Raw genomic sequence first — 15,308 nt, 5'->3', positions numbered from 1 at the left:
TCATAGTCTTAGACCGATATTCCCAAGAAACTGTGTCTTAATTCAAGATGGTGAATCCACTCTCCCCAAACCCGTGACAGACCCTGTGGGACACCATCCAGCCTGGATTATTTAGGGCACCGAGAACAGCTTTGGATTTAATATGTGGTACCCACCTGGAGCCTCTGTGGGCTTTGTTTAATTTAGTCTGTCATTTTGTTAAGAAAAATCATCTGAGGAGGACTTACATTTTAAATACGTAGTTGTTGTCTTTTAAAAAATAGACTTGGTGGTATTTTCACACGGATTCCATTGTATCTGAAATGGGGTAGGACGTGGATGCGCGGGTGTGGGCGGATTTAATATAAAAATTGACCCAAGTCCACTCTGCTGAGAAGACTGTGATACATGGTCTCTTCATTGCCTGATTAGAAACCTCCAAAGCCCTCAGGCCTTGTTCTCTTTATGATTGCTCAGTGTGAAATGAATTATTCAAAGGCCAGTGATGAAGATTGGTTTAAACTCTGCGTCGGAGCCCTGAGACCATAAGGTTATTTCTGAACATCTATCAGGCCTACTCAGGGCCAGCAGTCTATCCCTTGGCCCTGAGAGTGGGGTGGAGAGCACACCGGCTCCAGAATGCTGACTGTTGCTGTCCTCTTTCTCAAGGGCATGCCCTTCCTGCATCCCAATGAATACCAGCTCAACAAAGAAGGGGCCCAGGGGCAGAGAGGCTGGGCGTGAGCCAATGGACTTGATATCTTGCCCACAGCACAGCTTTGTCTAAAGAAGCAGGGCCTCTGTGGGTTGGGAGGGAGCAGGGAGGATGCCTGGGCCTTTAGCATCCTTGGTTGCCCACCCAGGACCATTTCCCCTTCTTTTCCTGTATTTTGTTTGGGAAGCAGTACTCCCCGACCAGACTCAAGAGAAGGGCTTTATCCTTAGTTTGAAAGGCAAATCCTGGTAGGTCCAACCCGGTGGTTATCAACCCTGTTCTCACGCTAGAACTACCTAGGGAGTTTTAACATGTTCAGTGCCTGGAAGTCAGTCCCGAGAGCCTAGAGCATGGCACAGTCTTGACCATACCTGGAAACTGTCGGAGAAACAGACTCTCAGTGCCCAGCTCAGAACAAAATCAGAGTCTCTGTACTGGGAGAACAAATGGTCAGAGCCAATCATGGTGTAGCAGACAGTGTTTTCCAAAGATGGTTTCCCCAACAGATCCCTCGCTCATGTCCCTCTCTTCACAATGGGACTTTGACACTCCTCGCATCTCAGACTGGCAGGATCTCTGTTCCTTGCCCTTAGATCCAGGTGGTCTGGTGATTATGATGGAAGGGACACCAGGCGACATCTGAGGCTTCTTCAAAGAAAGGCAAGACTGCCTGTCTCTTGGGATGTTCCCTCTTAGCCCCCAGCTCTCCTGCTCTGAGGAAGACCAGGCCTGGTGAAGAGACTGTATGTAGGTGTCCCAGCTGACAGCCCTGGTGGAGGTCCCAAGTGGACATAATTGCCGGACAAGTGAGCAAAGATACCTGGGAGATGATCGTCACAGACTCCAACCCCCTGAGAGATGTTGAGTGAGAACCATCTTGCTGAGCCCACTCAACCCCCCCAAACTGTCAGAAATAGTATGATTGCATGATTAAGCTACTGAGCTTTGGGGTAATTTGTGATGTATCAGTAGATGACTGCAGTGGGGGGCCTCCCCTTGCCAGATGGTGGTTTAGGAATGGGCATGTGACCCCAGAGGTGGGGACTTAGGGGTCTTTGTTCCTAAGAAAGCCACAGAAGAAAAGATAGTCCTTCTCTTCTTTCTGATGTTGTTGCATCTTGATGTGACCCTTGGGATTGCTGCCACCATCCTGATACCAACCTGAGGATGAAGTCAACTCCAAGGACAGCACAATCAAGAGATGGAAAGAACTTGGGTTCTTGATGGCATCATTGAGCCCCTGAATTAGCCAATCCTTGAACCTCCACCCACTCCGGGCCTTACCTGATATGAAGATAAGAAATACTTCTATTGTTTAAAGCAGTTTGAATAAAAATTGTTACTTGTTCTTGAAATGTCCTATCTGTTGCACTGCATAAGCCAGAATCCAATCTCCACCAGCTTTGAAAAGGGGGATCTCACGGCCAAAGTCAGTGAGCAATGGGGGTATCAGATATGCCCCCTGAAACTGCTTCTTGCTGTTGCGGAGAGAGCAAGAGGGGTGGGAAGAAAGCCCTTTGTAGGCTAAGCACAGGATGAAGGATTGGAGGGGGGCAGGGCTGGGGTGACATGACAAGTCGGCTCAGCTCGGGGGCATAGAGATGGTGACTCTGAGCCAGTGCTCAGTCCCGAGCCAGCACTTCTGCTCCACGGGGTACATCCGGGTTCTCACTCAGGCTCACTTCTTCCCAGGGAAGAGCGGCTGAGGAGGCTGACCATCTTGTGGGTGGAGAAACTGAGGCCCAAAATGTGCCACTGGTTTGCCCAGAGGGAGTAGCTGGAGGCTCGAAGTTCTGAGATCCTTCCCTTGGCCCTTGGAAGGTTGGCTTGGGACTCAACAAAGGAAGCTACATGTCCTATCCCTGAGTCCTCAGCCCACTGGGGTAACCGGCTACCACCTTGTCCGCCAATCAAGGCCACGGCTGAGCTCCTGACACTTTCTAGGACGAGCTTTTCCAGGGAACTGTCAGTTCCCTCCCCTCACCCAACTCCCACCTGGAAACTTTCATCTCCTGACAGACACTGTAGTCACGTTTTGGACACCTTTCAGCTGGGAAGGGTCTTTCTTGCCTTTCCTTTTGCATGAAAGTGGTGCCTCTTGACCTTGAACCTGCTCTTGAACCTCTGGAGTTGGCTCAATAGGGCCTCATCTCCCACAGTGCTGTCCAGGGGAGCAGAGCTGAGAAGCTCCCCTCCCTCCTGTCCCCTACGGCTGAGAGGAAGGAAGGGGGCAGCTGAGTTCTGTCTTCGAAACCTCCATCCCCTCCTCCTCCTGCTACTCTGGGGCCTGCCATTTTCACTTCATTATACACAATTTTGTTCTTCTTTGGGGTCCCCCAAATATCTGCTCTCTTATATAAATTCTGCATTCTTTGGGGTGTCATCTGGGTGCCCCTGGCAGGAGGCAGAGGCTGGGTTTGAGCTCGGTTGAGTTTTGCCTGTAAAACTCAGAATCTTTTGAGCTGGAGACAGAGCCTGAAGATGATTTTATCCAACAGAACTCCGGTCCACTGCCTCCCTGAACCCAGCAGAGCAGAGGGCTCGCTCTGTGCAAATACCCAAGGCCAGGCTGCCTCCCCAAGCAGAAAACTCTGGCTCAGAAGTGGACAGGGAGATTAGGCTTTAGTATGCACGAGAAAGCCAATGCAGGCCCTGGGAGGGTGTGACCTGTCCAAGGTCACAGAACGGAGGTCTGGGATCCCAGTGCAGTTGTAGGGAGGGATCCAGAAACTGTAGTTTCACCAAGAGGAAGGGCCTGGGGCCCCAGCGCCCGTCCTGGGTCCTGAGGGGCTATGGCCCAGCTCTGGCTCACCACCCCCCACCCCTGTGGGAAGTGTCAGGTCTGCACACGGCAGACACCGAGCCTTGCTGTCATGGCTGAGCTCACACTTGCAGTGCACGCTGGGTCCTGGCATGTCTGGCACGTTCAGTGCAATCTACCCTTTTACCCGTATCCACTCACCAAGTGGAGTGTTTGTGTTCCAGAGGCTAGTAAACCTCTCAAGGGTTGTATCAACATGTGAGCATGTATTCACTGAGCGTGGGACACCAGTCAAGACCGTGGGAACTGCAAACGAGCTCCGTGCACTCGTCGGGAAGATGGGCTCAGCTGAAGGGGCAGACTGCAAAGGACCAGAGCCTGGGGCCTGGCTGGGCCTGGCTGGGCCGACTCCCTCCACCCCCACCCCCACGCTGCAATTCTTAAGATGGAGTACCATTTCCCCTGTTCTCCTCTGCCCTTTATCCACTTGTGATGGTTAATTTAATGTGTCAGCTTGGCTGGGCCATGGTGCCCAGATATTATTCTGGCAGATTCTGTGAAGGTGTGCTCTGGATGAGATTGACATTTAAATCCATGGACTTTGAGTAATGCAGATTACTCTTTATAACATGCTGGGCCTTGTCCAATCAGTCGAAGTCCTAAATAAAACGAAGACTGACCTACCCCGAGCAAGAAGGACATACACCAGCAGACGGGCCTTCAGACTCAAGCTGCAACTCTCCCTTGAGTCTGCAGCCTCCCCTCCATCTGACTTCGGATTTGCCACGCCTCCACCACCATGGGAGCTAATTCTTTAAAATAAATCTCCCTATGTATATCCTTTTGGTTCCATTTCTTGGGAGAAGCTTAACACACCACTTTTATTTGGGGAGACAGGAGAGTTACCCAAACATCGAGGGGGCTCCCCTGACCCATCACTGAAAAGCTGGAGGCACTTAAGGGTTTGTCCCCAGTGCCTCCCCATCAACTCTGTCCACAGCCCTGATAACAGACCATTCCTTTGAAGGCTATCTGGTGGGGTAGGGGGTATCACTGAGTCACCCTTGGGGCAAGGAGGAGTCTGGGGAGTCCCACATGGGAGGGAACCAGCAGTGGAATTATTCCTGCCCAACACTGGTAACCCCGAGTGCTTTTACTCCGTAATTTATCAGACTTCAGCTTATTACCCTCCCTCTCCAAGTTTTTGAAGGTGAGAAAAACATCTCAATGTGTTTTCTTCAAGTGCTTGAGGAAACGAGGGATCAGCAAGTGCCTTGGGAAAGGACCTTAATTATAATTTCTGAGTTTTTGTGCTTTAATATTTGATTAAAACCTTTGATTATGGAGAGAGGCTGCAAATAGGCCCCCCAGTTCTGAGATTAATGTATAGACGGAAAGGGAGCTGTAATAGTTGTGCAAGGATTGATCTGTCCCGCCGTCCCGCATGAGGGAAGACAATGACCCAGAACCTGTCCCTGAGATAAGCATAAACTGCACCTTCCCAAGCACGAGGTGCTTCACTTAGCAGCCCAGCGACCAGGCCAATAAAGGCTTGTCCTAATGATGTCACACGCAACGATCAACTCGTGTTTAGAAGTGGGTTCTATTTTTTCCATGTGCACACACACAAGCCTGGCACGGTGACAGAGAAAGGGAGCGTAAGGGACAGAAAAGTGCATTTGAGGAGGGTAATTACATTGACCCAAACGGGAGAAGAGCACATCTAAACCACCAGCCAGTTTGGAGAAGCTGCCTACTGGTCTGCACGTACCCGAACCAATTCCCTTGCTGCGGAGGAGAACGTGGTTTCCGTCTTATTCTGTAAACAGTAACCTGAGTACGGCAGTCATTTCAAGGTGCCACTGGCCTGGGAGGTTGGGTTGGGTTTACGGTCCCTATCGGTTTCAAGGCAAGGATTGAAAAGTCACATTTGAGGCAATCTGGAACTTTCTACACAAGGCTGAATCACTAGAGTTGGGGGCGGGTGTGGGGGAGGGGGCGGCTTGGGGATACTTTGGGCCAAGCCCGTCAGAGCATATGGGGTTGGCCAAGGATCCATGCTCAGAGGGTGGCTGAACTGGGACCACAATCGGCTCTTTAATCTTCCCCTCTACTGTGCTGTGAAGGAAGTGGAATAATGCAGCTGCGAAGTGACCTGCTTGTACCTGCTGAATTGTGTGCACACCTCCCCCCCCCCAAGTCCTGTGTTGAGGCCTCACCTCCAGAACCTCAGAATGTGACCATATATGGAGACAGGGCCTTTAAACAGGGGATGAATGAGGCTCTCAGGATGGGATCTCATCCAATCTGCCTGGTGTCCTGGTGAGAGAGAATGGGGACACCAGGGGCGGGCACACAAGCACAGAAAAGACCGTGTGAGGACACGTCGAGAAGATGGACACCATCTGCAAGCCAAGGAGAGGCCTCAGAGGAGAGCGAATCTGCTGCCATCTTAACTCTGACTTCTGGTCTCTGGAACCGTGAGAAAAGAAATGTCTGTTGTTTGAGCATTTTGTTATGACAGGTCTAGAAGACTAAGAGACCGTCCCTTCCAAGTCCGTGCACACGGATGTGTGGTCTTCTGTGCAGCCTTCCAGAGCCCATGTGTTGCCCACAGTGGCTCTGCGAACCTGGAACTGAACGCTATCTTAAAGAGAGCAAGAGAGAAAAGCTGGCGTGGCAAAAACACACAATGGAGAGCCCGGCATTGTTTTGCTACCTACGATCTCAAAACTGGAGATGCACACACTGAGAGGGTGTCTGGAGAACTGTGGGGTCCCACCTGCAGGGGGCCTTCCACCAATCCCTCACATCTGCCCCCCATGGACTTCATGGAAGATGCTTGGTAGCTCCCAGCTCTGGTTCGCTACTAGGACAATGGGCATCACCTCGCCTCATCTTCTGGAAGCATCTGGCTGCCTACATATGTCCCCAGTCCAGGAAGCAGATACTGCCCTGTATTAGGATGAAATGACAACCCCCATATATTCATGGGCATCCTCAGGAGAGCAGCTGGATCATTCCAAGGCTGGCTTGTTTCGACTCAAAATGCACCAAATGTCAGCAAATCCAGCTCCAAATCCCAGGCAACCTCTTTGAAAACTGCTTTCTACTCAGGTGGTATCGACATGTATCTATGCGATAAGATTTTTATCTTATCCAGCCTTGGACTGGAAATACTGCCCACGTGAGCAGGGACAGTATCCCCAGGGCCTGAAACAGTGCCTGATAATACTACCTTGGACCAGCCAAAGTCTGAAATTCTCCTTGTCAGAGCCACTTCTTGGGTTAAGGCATGAGAGACCCCTGTGAAATATGTTCCGGGGCTGCACATATTAAGACAGCATCAGCCATTAACACCTCTTGTGACTGTCAGATTGGGCTCAGACCCACTCTCCGCCCCTTAGGGACCAAGGCCAGAGCAGCTGAGTCCTGGTGGGAGGAGAGGAGGCAAGAGTCACAGCCTGCGGGGAAGAGGGGGAGGGGCAGAGCACAGAAAGGTGTGCAGTGCGGACTGATGTGGGTACCCAAAAACGATAAAGGATGCCACGAGGAGCACTGCTTGGCAACGCTGAACCCTCCAGACCTGCGTAGGACAGTCACCTTTTGGGCCTGATGGCCTAGATCACGAACAGGAGGGCCAGGCTGGTCGGTAGGCACACAAGTCCAGCTGGGGCTGCGTAAGGAACTTGGCCTCTCAGAGCCGGTCTGGGCCTGGGCCTGGGGCCGTGAAGTTGGGCGCCTAGGGACACATACACCGCTGAACAGCCAGCCACCTCTCCCGGGAGAAGGGTGAGCTGCAGGAATGATTGGCACTCACGAGGCGGGGCTACGTCCGTGCTCTCAGCCAATCAGCGTGCCCGCTGGCTCCAGGCTCCGGACACCCACCCTGGGGCAGCTAGAGCTACTCTGGGGAAGCTGTGGAGACAACGTGGCTCACGGGACAACAACGAAGCGTGGGGGCAGCCTGGGCCTGTCAGCCAAGGGGCTGGGGCTCGCAGGCCATCAGGGGAGCGCGGGAAGGGCTATCTGGCTGTCCACGGTCGGTGGAGGAAGGCGGCGAGGCTCAGCAGGGGGAAGAGGACATCTGGTCGTAGTCGGGGCACTTGAGCAAGGCCGGGTAATTGCTGTTCATCTGCAGGGAGGCGTCACTGGAGATGTCGGAGGGGCTGCGGCCCCGGACCCAGGCGTCCGGATGTAGGAACTGGCCAGAGTAGTCGGAGCAATTGCTCAGGCGCGGCCGGTAGAAGCCGGGGTGGGGCCGGTACAGGTCCTCGGCGGTGTACCGCTTCATGAACAGGTATACGGACATCACCCCAGCGCTCTGCGGGGGGTGAGGGGGGGGGGAGCAGAGGGGCGCTCACTGCTGGGCCCCGGCTCCCCCGCTGGGGCTGGGGTCTGCACAGAGCCACGGGAGCAGAGGGAAGTGGACGCGGGGACAGAGCGGGGAGGGCCTGGAGGAGCGGGCGGGGAAGGGGCGAGAGTGACACAGTCTGGGGAGGACGAAGGGCAGCAGAGTGGCTGGGGCCGGGGTGCCTGTCGAGGGTCTCCCGGCTCCCCGCTCAGCCTGGGCATGCCCCGCCCCCACCCAGCCTTAGGGGATGGGGGGCTGGGGGCTGGGGGAGGAGATTTACCTCCGTCAAAAGGAAAGAGATGGCAGCGAAGGCAAAGGACCATCCGTACTTGTAGTTGAAATAGGTCTCCGCGTCCTTGGTCCTGTTGAGCAGCTCATCGTTGATGCTGGAGATGTAGAGAACCAGGCCCACGACCAGAGAGAGGCCTGCGGCAAGGCGGGGGTGCTCCGTGAAGAGGCCCTGGGGGTTTGCGGATGGGCACCCACCTCCCCTTGGGGTTTGGGAAGAAAGCCACCCACCTTGTGGTAACAGCGCTCTCACTTTGGGCCCGAAGGAGAGCAGGAGCTCTTCTCCTAAAGCCCTCGTTTAGACCATTACCTCCTAGAAAGCAGATCATTGCGGGGAAGAGAGCTCCCTGTCCGGCCACCTTCTGAGCCATGGAACCCCGTGGCTGTCACCCCCCCCCTGCCCACCCATGAGGATCACCTGTCAGACATTCTTGCCTGAGCCCCGTCCCCAGACATTCGGGGTCACTTGGCCTGGGCAGGCGCCCTGGCACTGTCTTAATGTGAGCTAAGGGTGCAAACCACTGAGCGAGCAAGTGGCTTTTGCTAAACTGAGGACCAAGGCAGGCTCCCTTGGCGGAGGCAGCCAGGGCCTCCGGTCCCTATCTCCCTAACATGCTTGTGGAGATTAAGCGGCCCATGGTCTTCGCAGCGCCCCTGCCAGGGCCGTGGCATACTGAGATCCTGAGCGGGAGGGGTAGAGCGAGTTCGTCCAGGTTCTGGCAAGCGATATATCAAGAGGCCAGTGGGGCCCCAACTCCTGCTCAGCCGTTCAAGTGACTGCCTCAGGCACCGGCTCAGTTACTGTCATTGAGTCAGGACATAATTAATTACTCTGTTTTGAGCTGTTCAGGCTTAATTCCACTCACATGATTAAACTAGGGCATCTTGAAGGAGGAACGTTAAAGGAAAAGAGCTGTGATTCGAGCCTTCCTTGCTGCTTAACTCATGCTGGAATCGTGGCTGGCCCAAGGGAAGCTTCTCTATTGTTATCATTAAAACAACATCGCGTGGCCCCATTCATTCTGAGATTTCCGACCCTGTTGCCCACTGCTGAAAAAGCTCAGGTGCCTGGAAGCTACCATGAGGCCTTGACTCTTGTGAAATTCACAGAAAGATAAAGGAAACGTTTAACCCCTGAGTCTGCATCTCTTGGACTAGGTGGAAATATCACTATGCAGAAGGCAGGCCAAGGACGCTGCAGGTGCTCAATAAATATTTGTTGGAGTGATGGATGGAAGGGTAGATGGAAGAGGGTTGGGTCAGTTGAAAAAAAGATGGACAGATGAAGGGAAGAAAGGATGGAAGGAGAAAGAAGGAAAGAAAGAAGTAAGAAGGAAGGAAGGGAGGGAGGGAAGAAGGAAGAAATAGAGGGAAGAAGGAAGGAAGGAAGGAAGGAAGGAAGGAAGGAAGGAAGGAAGGAAAGATGGAAGTAAGAAAGGAAGGAAGGGAGGGAGGAAGGGAGGGGCGAGCTATACTAATAAGAAAATGTTGAGAAAAGGAACTAAACTGGCTTGGGAATCAGGTGGCAACCAGAATACCTGGTGCCCAAGAGCTATTTTTACTCCCCTCCCCTCCCTTCCCCTCCCCCTCCCATCTATCCATCTATCCATCCATCCATCCATCCATCCATCCATCCATCCATCCATCCATCATTCAAGCCATCCACCTACCATCTTCCATCTGAGCATCTCCTCCCTAAGCCCTCCCTTGTCAATGAGTCCAGGGCTCCGGGGCACTGAAAATACATGCCCTGGGGGTCACTCTTCTGTCTGAAGTACTATCTCCAAAAGCAAAGGTCCCTCGTGAAAATGCACAGGTCCCCTTAAGGGGAGAAAGAGACTATCTTTATTTCGCATATTCTCTTGCCTTCTCACTCTGCACACTCCCCGTGACTAACCTCATCCCTACCCATGGTTCCCTCTCCTACTCCTTAAGCGGGTAGCTCCTAATCTCTATTTTGGGTCCAGGGCCCTACCGTGAGCCTCTGACCTCTAGCAGCCTTTGGGACACCTCCCCCTAGTTGCTACACGGACACCTCAAACTCAGCATTTCCCACAATAAACTCATGAACTTGGCCTAAATCTGCTGCTTCTCCTATGGTCTCTAGATCAACCATAGATGCGTCATCCACCCACTGCCCAAGCAAGAACTTGGCACCATCCTTGCCTCTTCCCTTGAAAGCCTAGTCCTTGCCCTGTTGAGTTTATCCCCCAATGTCACCTGAATCCTCTCATCTCTCTTCTCTCCTAACATCCTTACAGCATGGGCCACCATCACCTCTCCTGTGCTACTGCAATCGTCCCTCGCCTGCTCTCTCTGCTCTGTCTTGCTTCCATCCTTCCATTCCCCAGAGGTCATTCTAAAATCCCCAAATATGGTCATATTGTCATCCCTCAGCTCAAAATCCTTCTGAGGTTTCTCACAATGTCCAAAATCCGTAAGGTATCCTCAGATGCCTTCCCGTCTCCCCTCCCGCCACATCCCACCTTACACTCCCGCCACACTGAGCAACGAACTCCCCAATGCTTCATCCTCTCTCTGTCCTCCAGGCTCCCTTTCCATCCCCACCCCCAACCTCACTCCTTTACCTAATTCCTACGCATCCTTCAGCTCCCCTTCTGGTAGTCTTCCCTGACCAACCCTGGTCTGAGTTTCATCACTGCCTTCGGCCCCCATAGCAGTCCTTGCGTGTCCTGCTATGTTCATATTTGCTTGTTTACACCTCCCACTCTGCTGACCTTTTTGTGGGCAGTGACACCGGCACCCAGAATAAGGCCTGGTAGATATCATGAATGAATGAATGAATGAATGAATGAATGGCAAACAGACAACCTCCAGGAAGACAGATCCATGTTTAAGGGAGCGAGGTATGGGTGTGACTGGAAAGTGAAGGGGACACTAGGAATCTCCTGACGATAGCCGAGGGCTGAGAGTGAAGGGGCCACGATTCCAAAGGCAGACTGTATTTACCTTTCATGCAAAATCAGGAAGAAACAGCCCCTTCAAAAATAAGAATGCTCATTATTGGTGGAAGAGTGGGGGGTGGGGGGTTGGGGATGAGGAGAGAGTCCCGGGTTGAAATCCCAGCTCTACCCCCGGAGAGCCTGTCAGGTCTCTCCTCTCCAGGGGTCCTGGGTGGAATCGAGGCCATCAGAGCCTCCCTCGCTCTGACTCAGTTCCGCCTGGGGCTCTGACTCGCTGCTCCGGCGCCAGGGCTGGACCCACAGCTGTGACCACACTTCCCAGACAGAGCAGAGCGTGGAGGAGTCACATGTTGAGAGCTGAGAGGGCGCGAAAGCAGACAGTACAACTTACCTGAGAGAATGAAAAAGATGCCGGAGACAAAGGCGAGTATTGTCCTGTGCGGACGGATGTGTCCAATGTTGCTCAGGATAAACCCAATGAACATGAAGAAGAGGCTGACCAGGGGGAATGGCGTGGCCGAGCGAATCATTTCTAATTGAGGGGACAAGAGGACACTGTCAGCCTCCCATGGCCTTACCTACTGCCCCCCTCCCAAGTGGAGTGTTCCTGGCAGCGTCTGCCAACGGGTCCCCGAAGTCCCCTGGCCTGCATGAGCTCTCTGGGCTCTACCCCCTCCTTGGGCGGCTGCAGGATCTCCCAGCACTGGCAGGGCTTGTGTCCCTGAGGCAGGGCTGGGAGGTCTGACTTCAAGGGCCAACATGCTTCTGTCTTCTCTTCCAGCATGAACTGCTCCCTCCTGGGCGTCCAGTATGGCAGCCATGGAAGGGCCTTGGTCACTCCTCTCACTTCCTCTCCTGGGGGCATGCACCCTCTCCATGGGCAAAGGCATTTATCTCTGAGGCGAGCAGGAGACAGTTCCTGGCCTCTGTTGTCTTCAACTTATAATTATTTGGGGAATGGCCTGCATAATAAATGTATCTTGTCTTTGTCCTTGGTTCCTGAGAGATAACCTCTGCATCCCTGGAACTTCCCAAGTGAGAAGAGAGTCTTTGATATTCATGGAGGGCTCTTGACTACACCTGAGATGCTTCCAGTCAGCTGACTCAGGACGGGAGGCCTGGAAAGACCACCCATGTGATTAGAAGGTTGGGGTTTTGAGCCACGTGATCCAGGCCTGACCCTGGGAAGGGGCGGGGGTCTGGAGATTGTGTTCAGTCACATGGTGGACAGCTCACTCCATCACGCCTCTGTAATGAAACCCAATAAAAACTCGGCACCAAAGCGTGGTTGAGTCTCCTGGTTAGTGAACACATCCATGAGTTGGGATGGCGACGCGTCCTGAGTCCATGGGGAGAAGACACGGAGACTCGACATTCGATGCCCCCCCAGCTCTCCCCTGTGCGCCTCCTCATCTGGCTGGTCTTGATCTGAACCCTTTAACGGTGATAGTAAGTACAGTGCTTTCCTGAGTTCTAGGTCTTGTTCCAGGAATTGTTTGAACCTGAGAGGGTCACAGGAACTCCTTACCTGTAGCCAGCTGGTCAGAAATGCCGGTGGCCTTGGGGTCTCCGGAACTCCCAGCTGGTGTGGGAAGTGAGGGCAGTCTGGTTGGGGGACTGAGGCCTTAGCCTGTGCCTTTGTGCTACGTTGGGGTGATTAGTATCCAAACTGTACTGCAAGCCCACACGGGGGGTCAGAATCGACCCCGGTGAGGCAAAGGCCATGCGGTCAATCTTCTTGGGGACAGAGAGTTTGCATCAGTTCCCCAAGTGCTATGGTTTGGATGCATAGGGTGGAGCCCTCAGGAGTGAGCTCACGCCTTTACAAAAGAGACCCCACGGAGCTCCCTCGCCCCTTCCTCTGCGTGAGAACACAGAAGAGGGCGTCATCTGTGAGCAGGGAGAGGGCCCTCCCCACAATGTGATCCTGCCGGCACCTTGATCTTGGCCTTCCAGCCACCATGACTGAGAGAAATACATTTCTGTTGGTCATGAACTCCCTGGTCTGGGGTATTTTGCTACAGCAGCCCACACGGACTAAGACACGAGGCAGAATGCCCTCTCACTTCCCTGGGCCACAGCACTCGGAGACTCCAGCAAGCTGCGATCACCACTGGAAGGAAAATCTGTGGAGCGCGCTCTGGGGAGCTGAGGACGGCTCCACCAGCTGAGCTGAAGGGCATTAACCCTTGAGAAGCAAGCTGGTCACCCTGCCTCTTCCCTCTGCCCACTCTGCTCTGTCTAGCCAGGGACCCCGGTCGGAAAGTCTGAGGCACCTACTGAGAACATTGACGGTGGACTCTGAGGTCAGCTGGCTGTTCACGGGCATCACATATTCTATGGTGAAGCAGCGTCCCCGCTCCTCACCTGCGGAGACAGGAATCATTTACGTTTGCAGGTGATTCTCGAACATTGGATTTGAAGTTAATACATTCAAATGGCACCCCCAAATGTTCTGGGGTCTTCGGCCCACTGTGTATTTACACCTGGGCTGGATCTAAACCTAGGCGTCCCAACCCTGGCTAGTGACCCGCAGTAGGGGTGGGGGTGCCTCCTGACATCACATCTTTCCTGGAGAAGCACCACTGTGAAGATGGACCCCCGCACTGGAGGTTGAGTAACACAGCTGGTGGCCATCTTGTTGCCCTGGGGCAGATGATGGCGCATGGCTGGCTTAGCTTCCCCAGCGCGGGTATCGTGGAACAGAACCCCCAAAGCCTTGTCGATCATTTTGGAAGCCAGATCCTAGTGACTTCAAATTCTGCTTCAGATTTAAGTAGAGACTGATGCCACATAGTTTAGGGCCGTAGGAGGGGAGGTCGGTGTCAGATGCCATTTCCGAAGTAGACCAACGAGACACCAGGAGGCCAGGCGTTCAGGTGTCCTCCCTGCTGAATACTGCTGGGCGCCAATCACCACCCTCATTCCCCAAAGTCCTACTATAAAGCTGGGAGAACCACATGCCCCCTCTGAGCAGCACATGTAGGTGACTGGGCCCTTCGGGAAAGGCTCAGTAATCGCCCTGCGGGGATTCCGGCCAGCTCAGGCTTGCGACCAGTCTCGAAGGGCATGGAGATGTTCTTATTGTACAGGCTGGCTCTGGGCCACGATAAAGGGATAAAAACAAAGCGCTTGGAATAGCAACTCAAGGATTCCAGAGAAGTCCTCGCAAACCGGAGGGAGGCCCAGACAGGTGGGATCAAAGCCTGCACCATCCTGCAGATTTGGAAAGACCTGCACCTGGATTCTCTCTTTCCCGTTTCACGGAATTGGAACAGGGCAACTGCCAAGGCTTTCTCATTCTGTAAACGAGTGGACCTGGGACGTTGAGTCAAGGAGACGTACTTTGCCTCCCTGGATCTTCATTTGTTTATTTGTAAAGTGGAAATAAGAAGTCCTGCCTTAGAGTGTGGTGGGGAGGCACTGGGAACGATCACTCCACGAGCTACGGCACGCAAGGGCAGTTCCAGACCCGTGGGAGGCCAGCCTCAGTTAGCCTGGGAGGCAGAGTGTGGGGGAAGGATGGGGAAGGCGTGGCTACATCCATCTCTCAGGTGGGGGGACACAAGCCCCAGGGGACGACAGGACCTGCCCTGATGGACACTGTGACTCAGGGCTTGAGTTTGGAATGGACCCTGGTTGCTGTGGGGAGCCCCACCCAGAATCCACGAGAACTGTCCCTGGTGAACTGCCCCCTTCCCTCGGGGCCATTTCTTCTCAACAGGGGGCCTCTCGGGCAGGTTTTCTGGGGGCAAGGGCTGCTTCTCTGTCTGGGGCAGGGCTGGCCCAATCTGGGGTGCCCTTACCTGCGAGGAAGCAGACACGCCACAGGCCCGAGTGCAGGGACATCTTGATCTCCATGCTCTGGTTCTGGGGCAGGACCACGCCCTCCTCCAGGTAGAGCCAGTAGTCGGTGCTGACGGCGATGCCCAGGAGGCCCAGGCCACAGACAGCGAAGACGCTGCTCAGCAGGGTCAGGGCCTTCCTCCCGCAGCCACTCATCCTCCCAGAGATCGCTGGGCAGCCTGCGGCCAAGGAAGTGGGCTCTGGAGGTGGGGGAGAGGGTGGGCTGGTTGTAGTAGCCGCAGCTCCGAGGAGGCCCACGTGTGGGGCCCCGGGGGACATAACTAAATCAACCCCACCTGGCCCACCGGATGAAGGAAGACCCCCAGGCCAGCTCCTGGACGCCCGGCCACTATGCGGGTGCTTCCTCACCCCATGAGGAATTCACAGCTTTCTGGATGGGCTACCACAAGGGTCCCCCTTTCCTCTCCGGGAGCCCCCCTT

At 54.1% G+C, this 15,308-nt stretch overlaps 1 protein-coding gene across 1 annotated transcript; it reads right to left on the bottom strand.

Moving 5' to 3' along the window:
• Positions 1-7,521: 7,521 nt before the first annotated feature.
• On the bottom strand, positions 7,522-15,023 carry CACNG5 (calcium voltage-gated channel auxiliary subunit gamma 5). Its single transcript, XM_026512260.3, has 5 exons — positions 14,828-15,023; positions 13,302-13,388; positions 11,413-11,553; positions 8,090-8,235; positions 7,522-7,779 (listed from the first exon to the last, which is right to left on the bottom strand). Exons 1-5 carry the CDS (start codon positions 15,021-15,023, stop codon positions 7,522-7,524), a joined length of 828 nt encoding a protein of 275 aa, XP_026368045.1.
• Between the last annotated feature and the right edge of the window lie 285 nt (positions 15,024-15,308).

Source organism: Ursus arctos, unplaced genomic scaffold, assembly GCF_023065955.2.
Source record: "Ursus arctos isolate Adak ecotype North America unplaced genomic scaffold, UrsArc2.0 scaffold_24, whole genome shotgun sequence".
Lineage (NCBI taxonomy): Eukaryota > Metazoa > Chordata > Mammalia > Carnivora > Ursidae > Ursus > Ursus arctos.
This window is presented reverse-complemented; position numbering and strand designations above follow the sequence as displayed.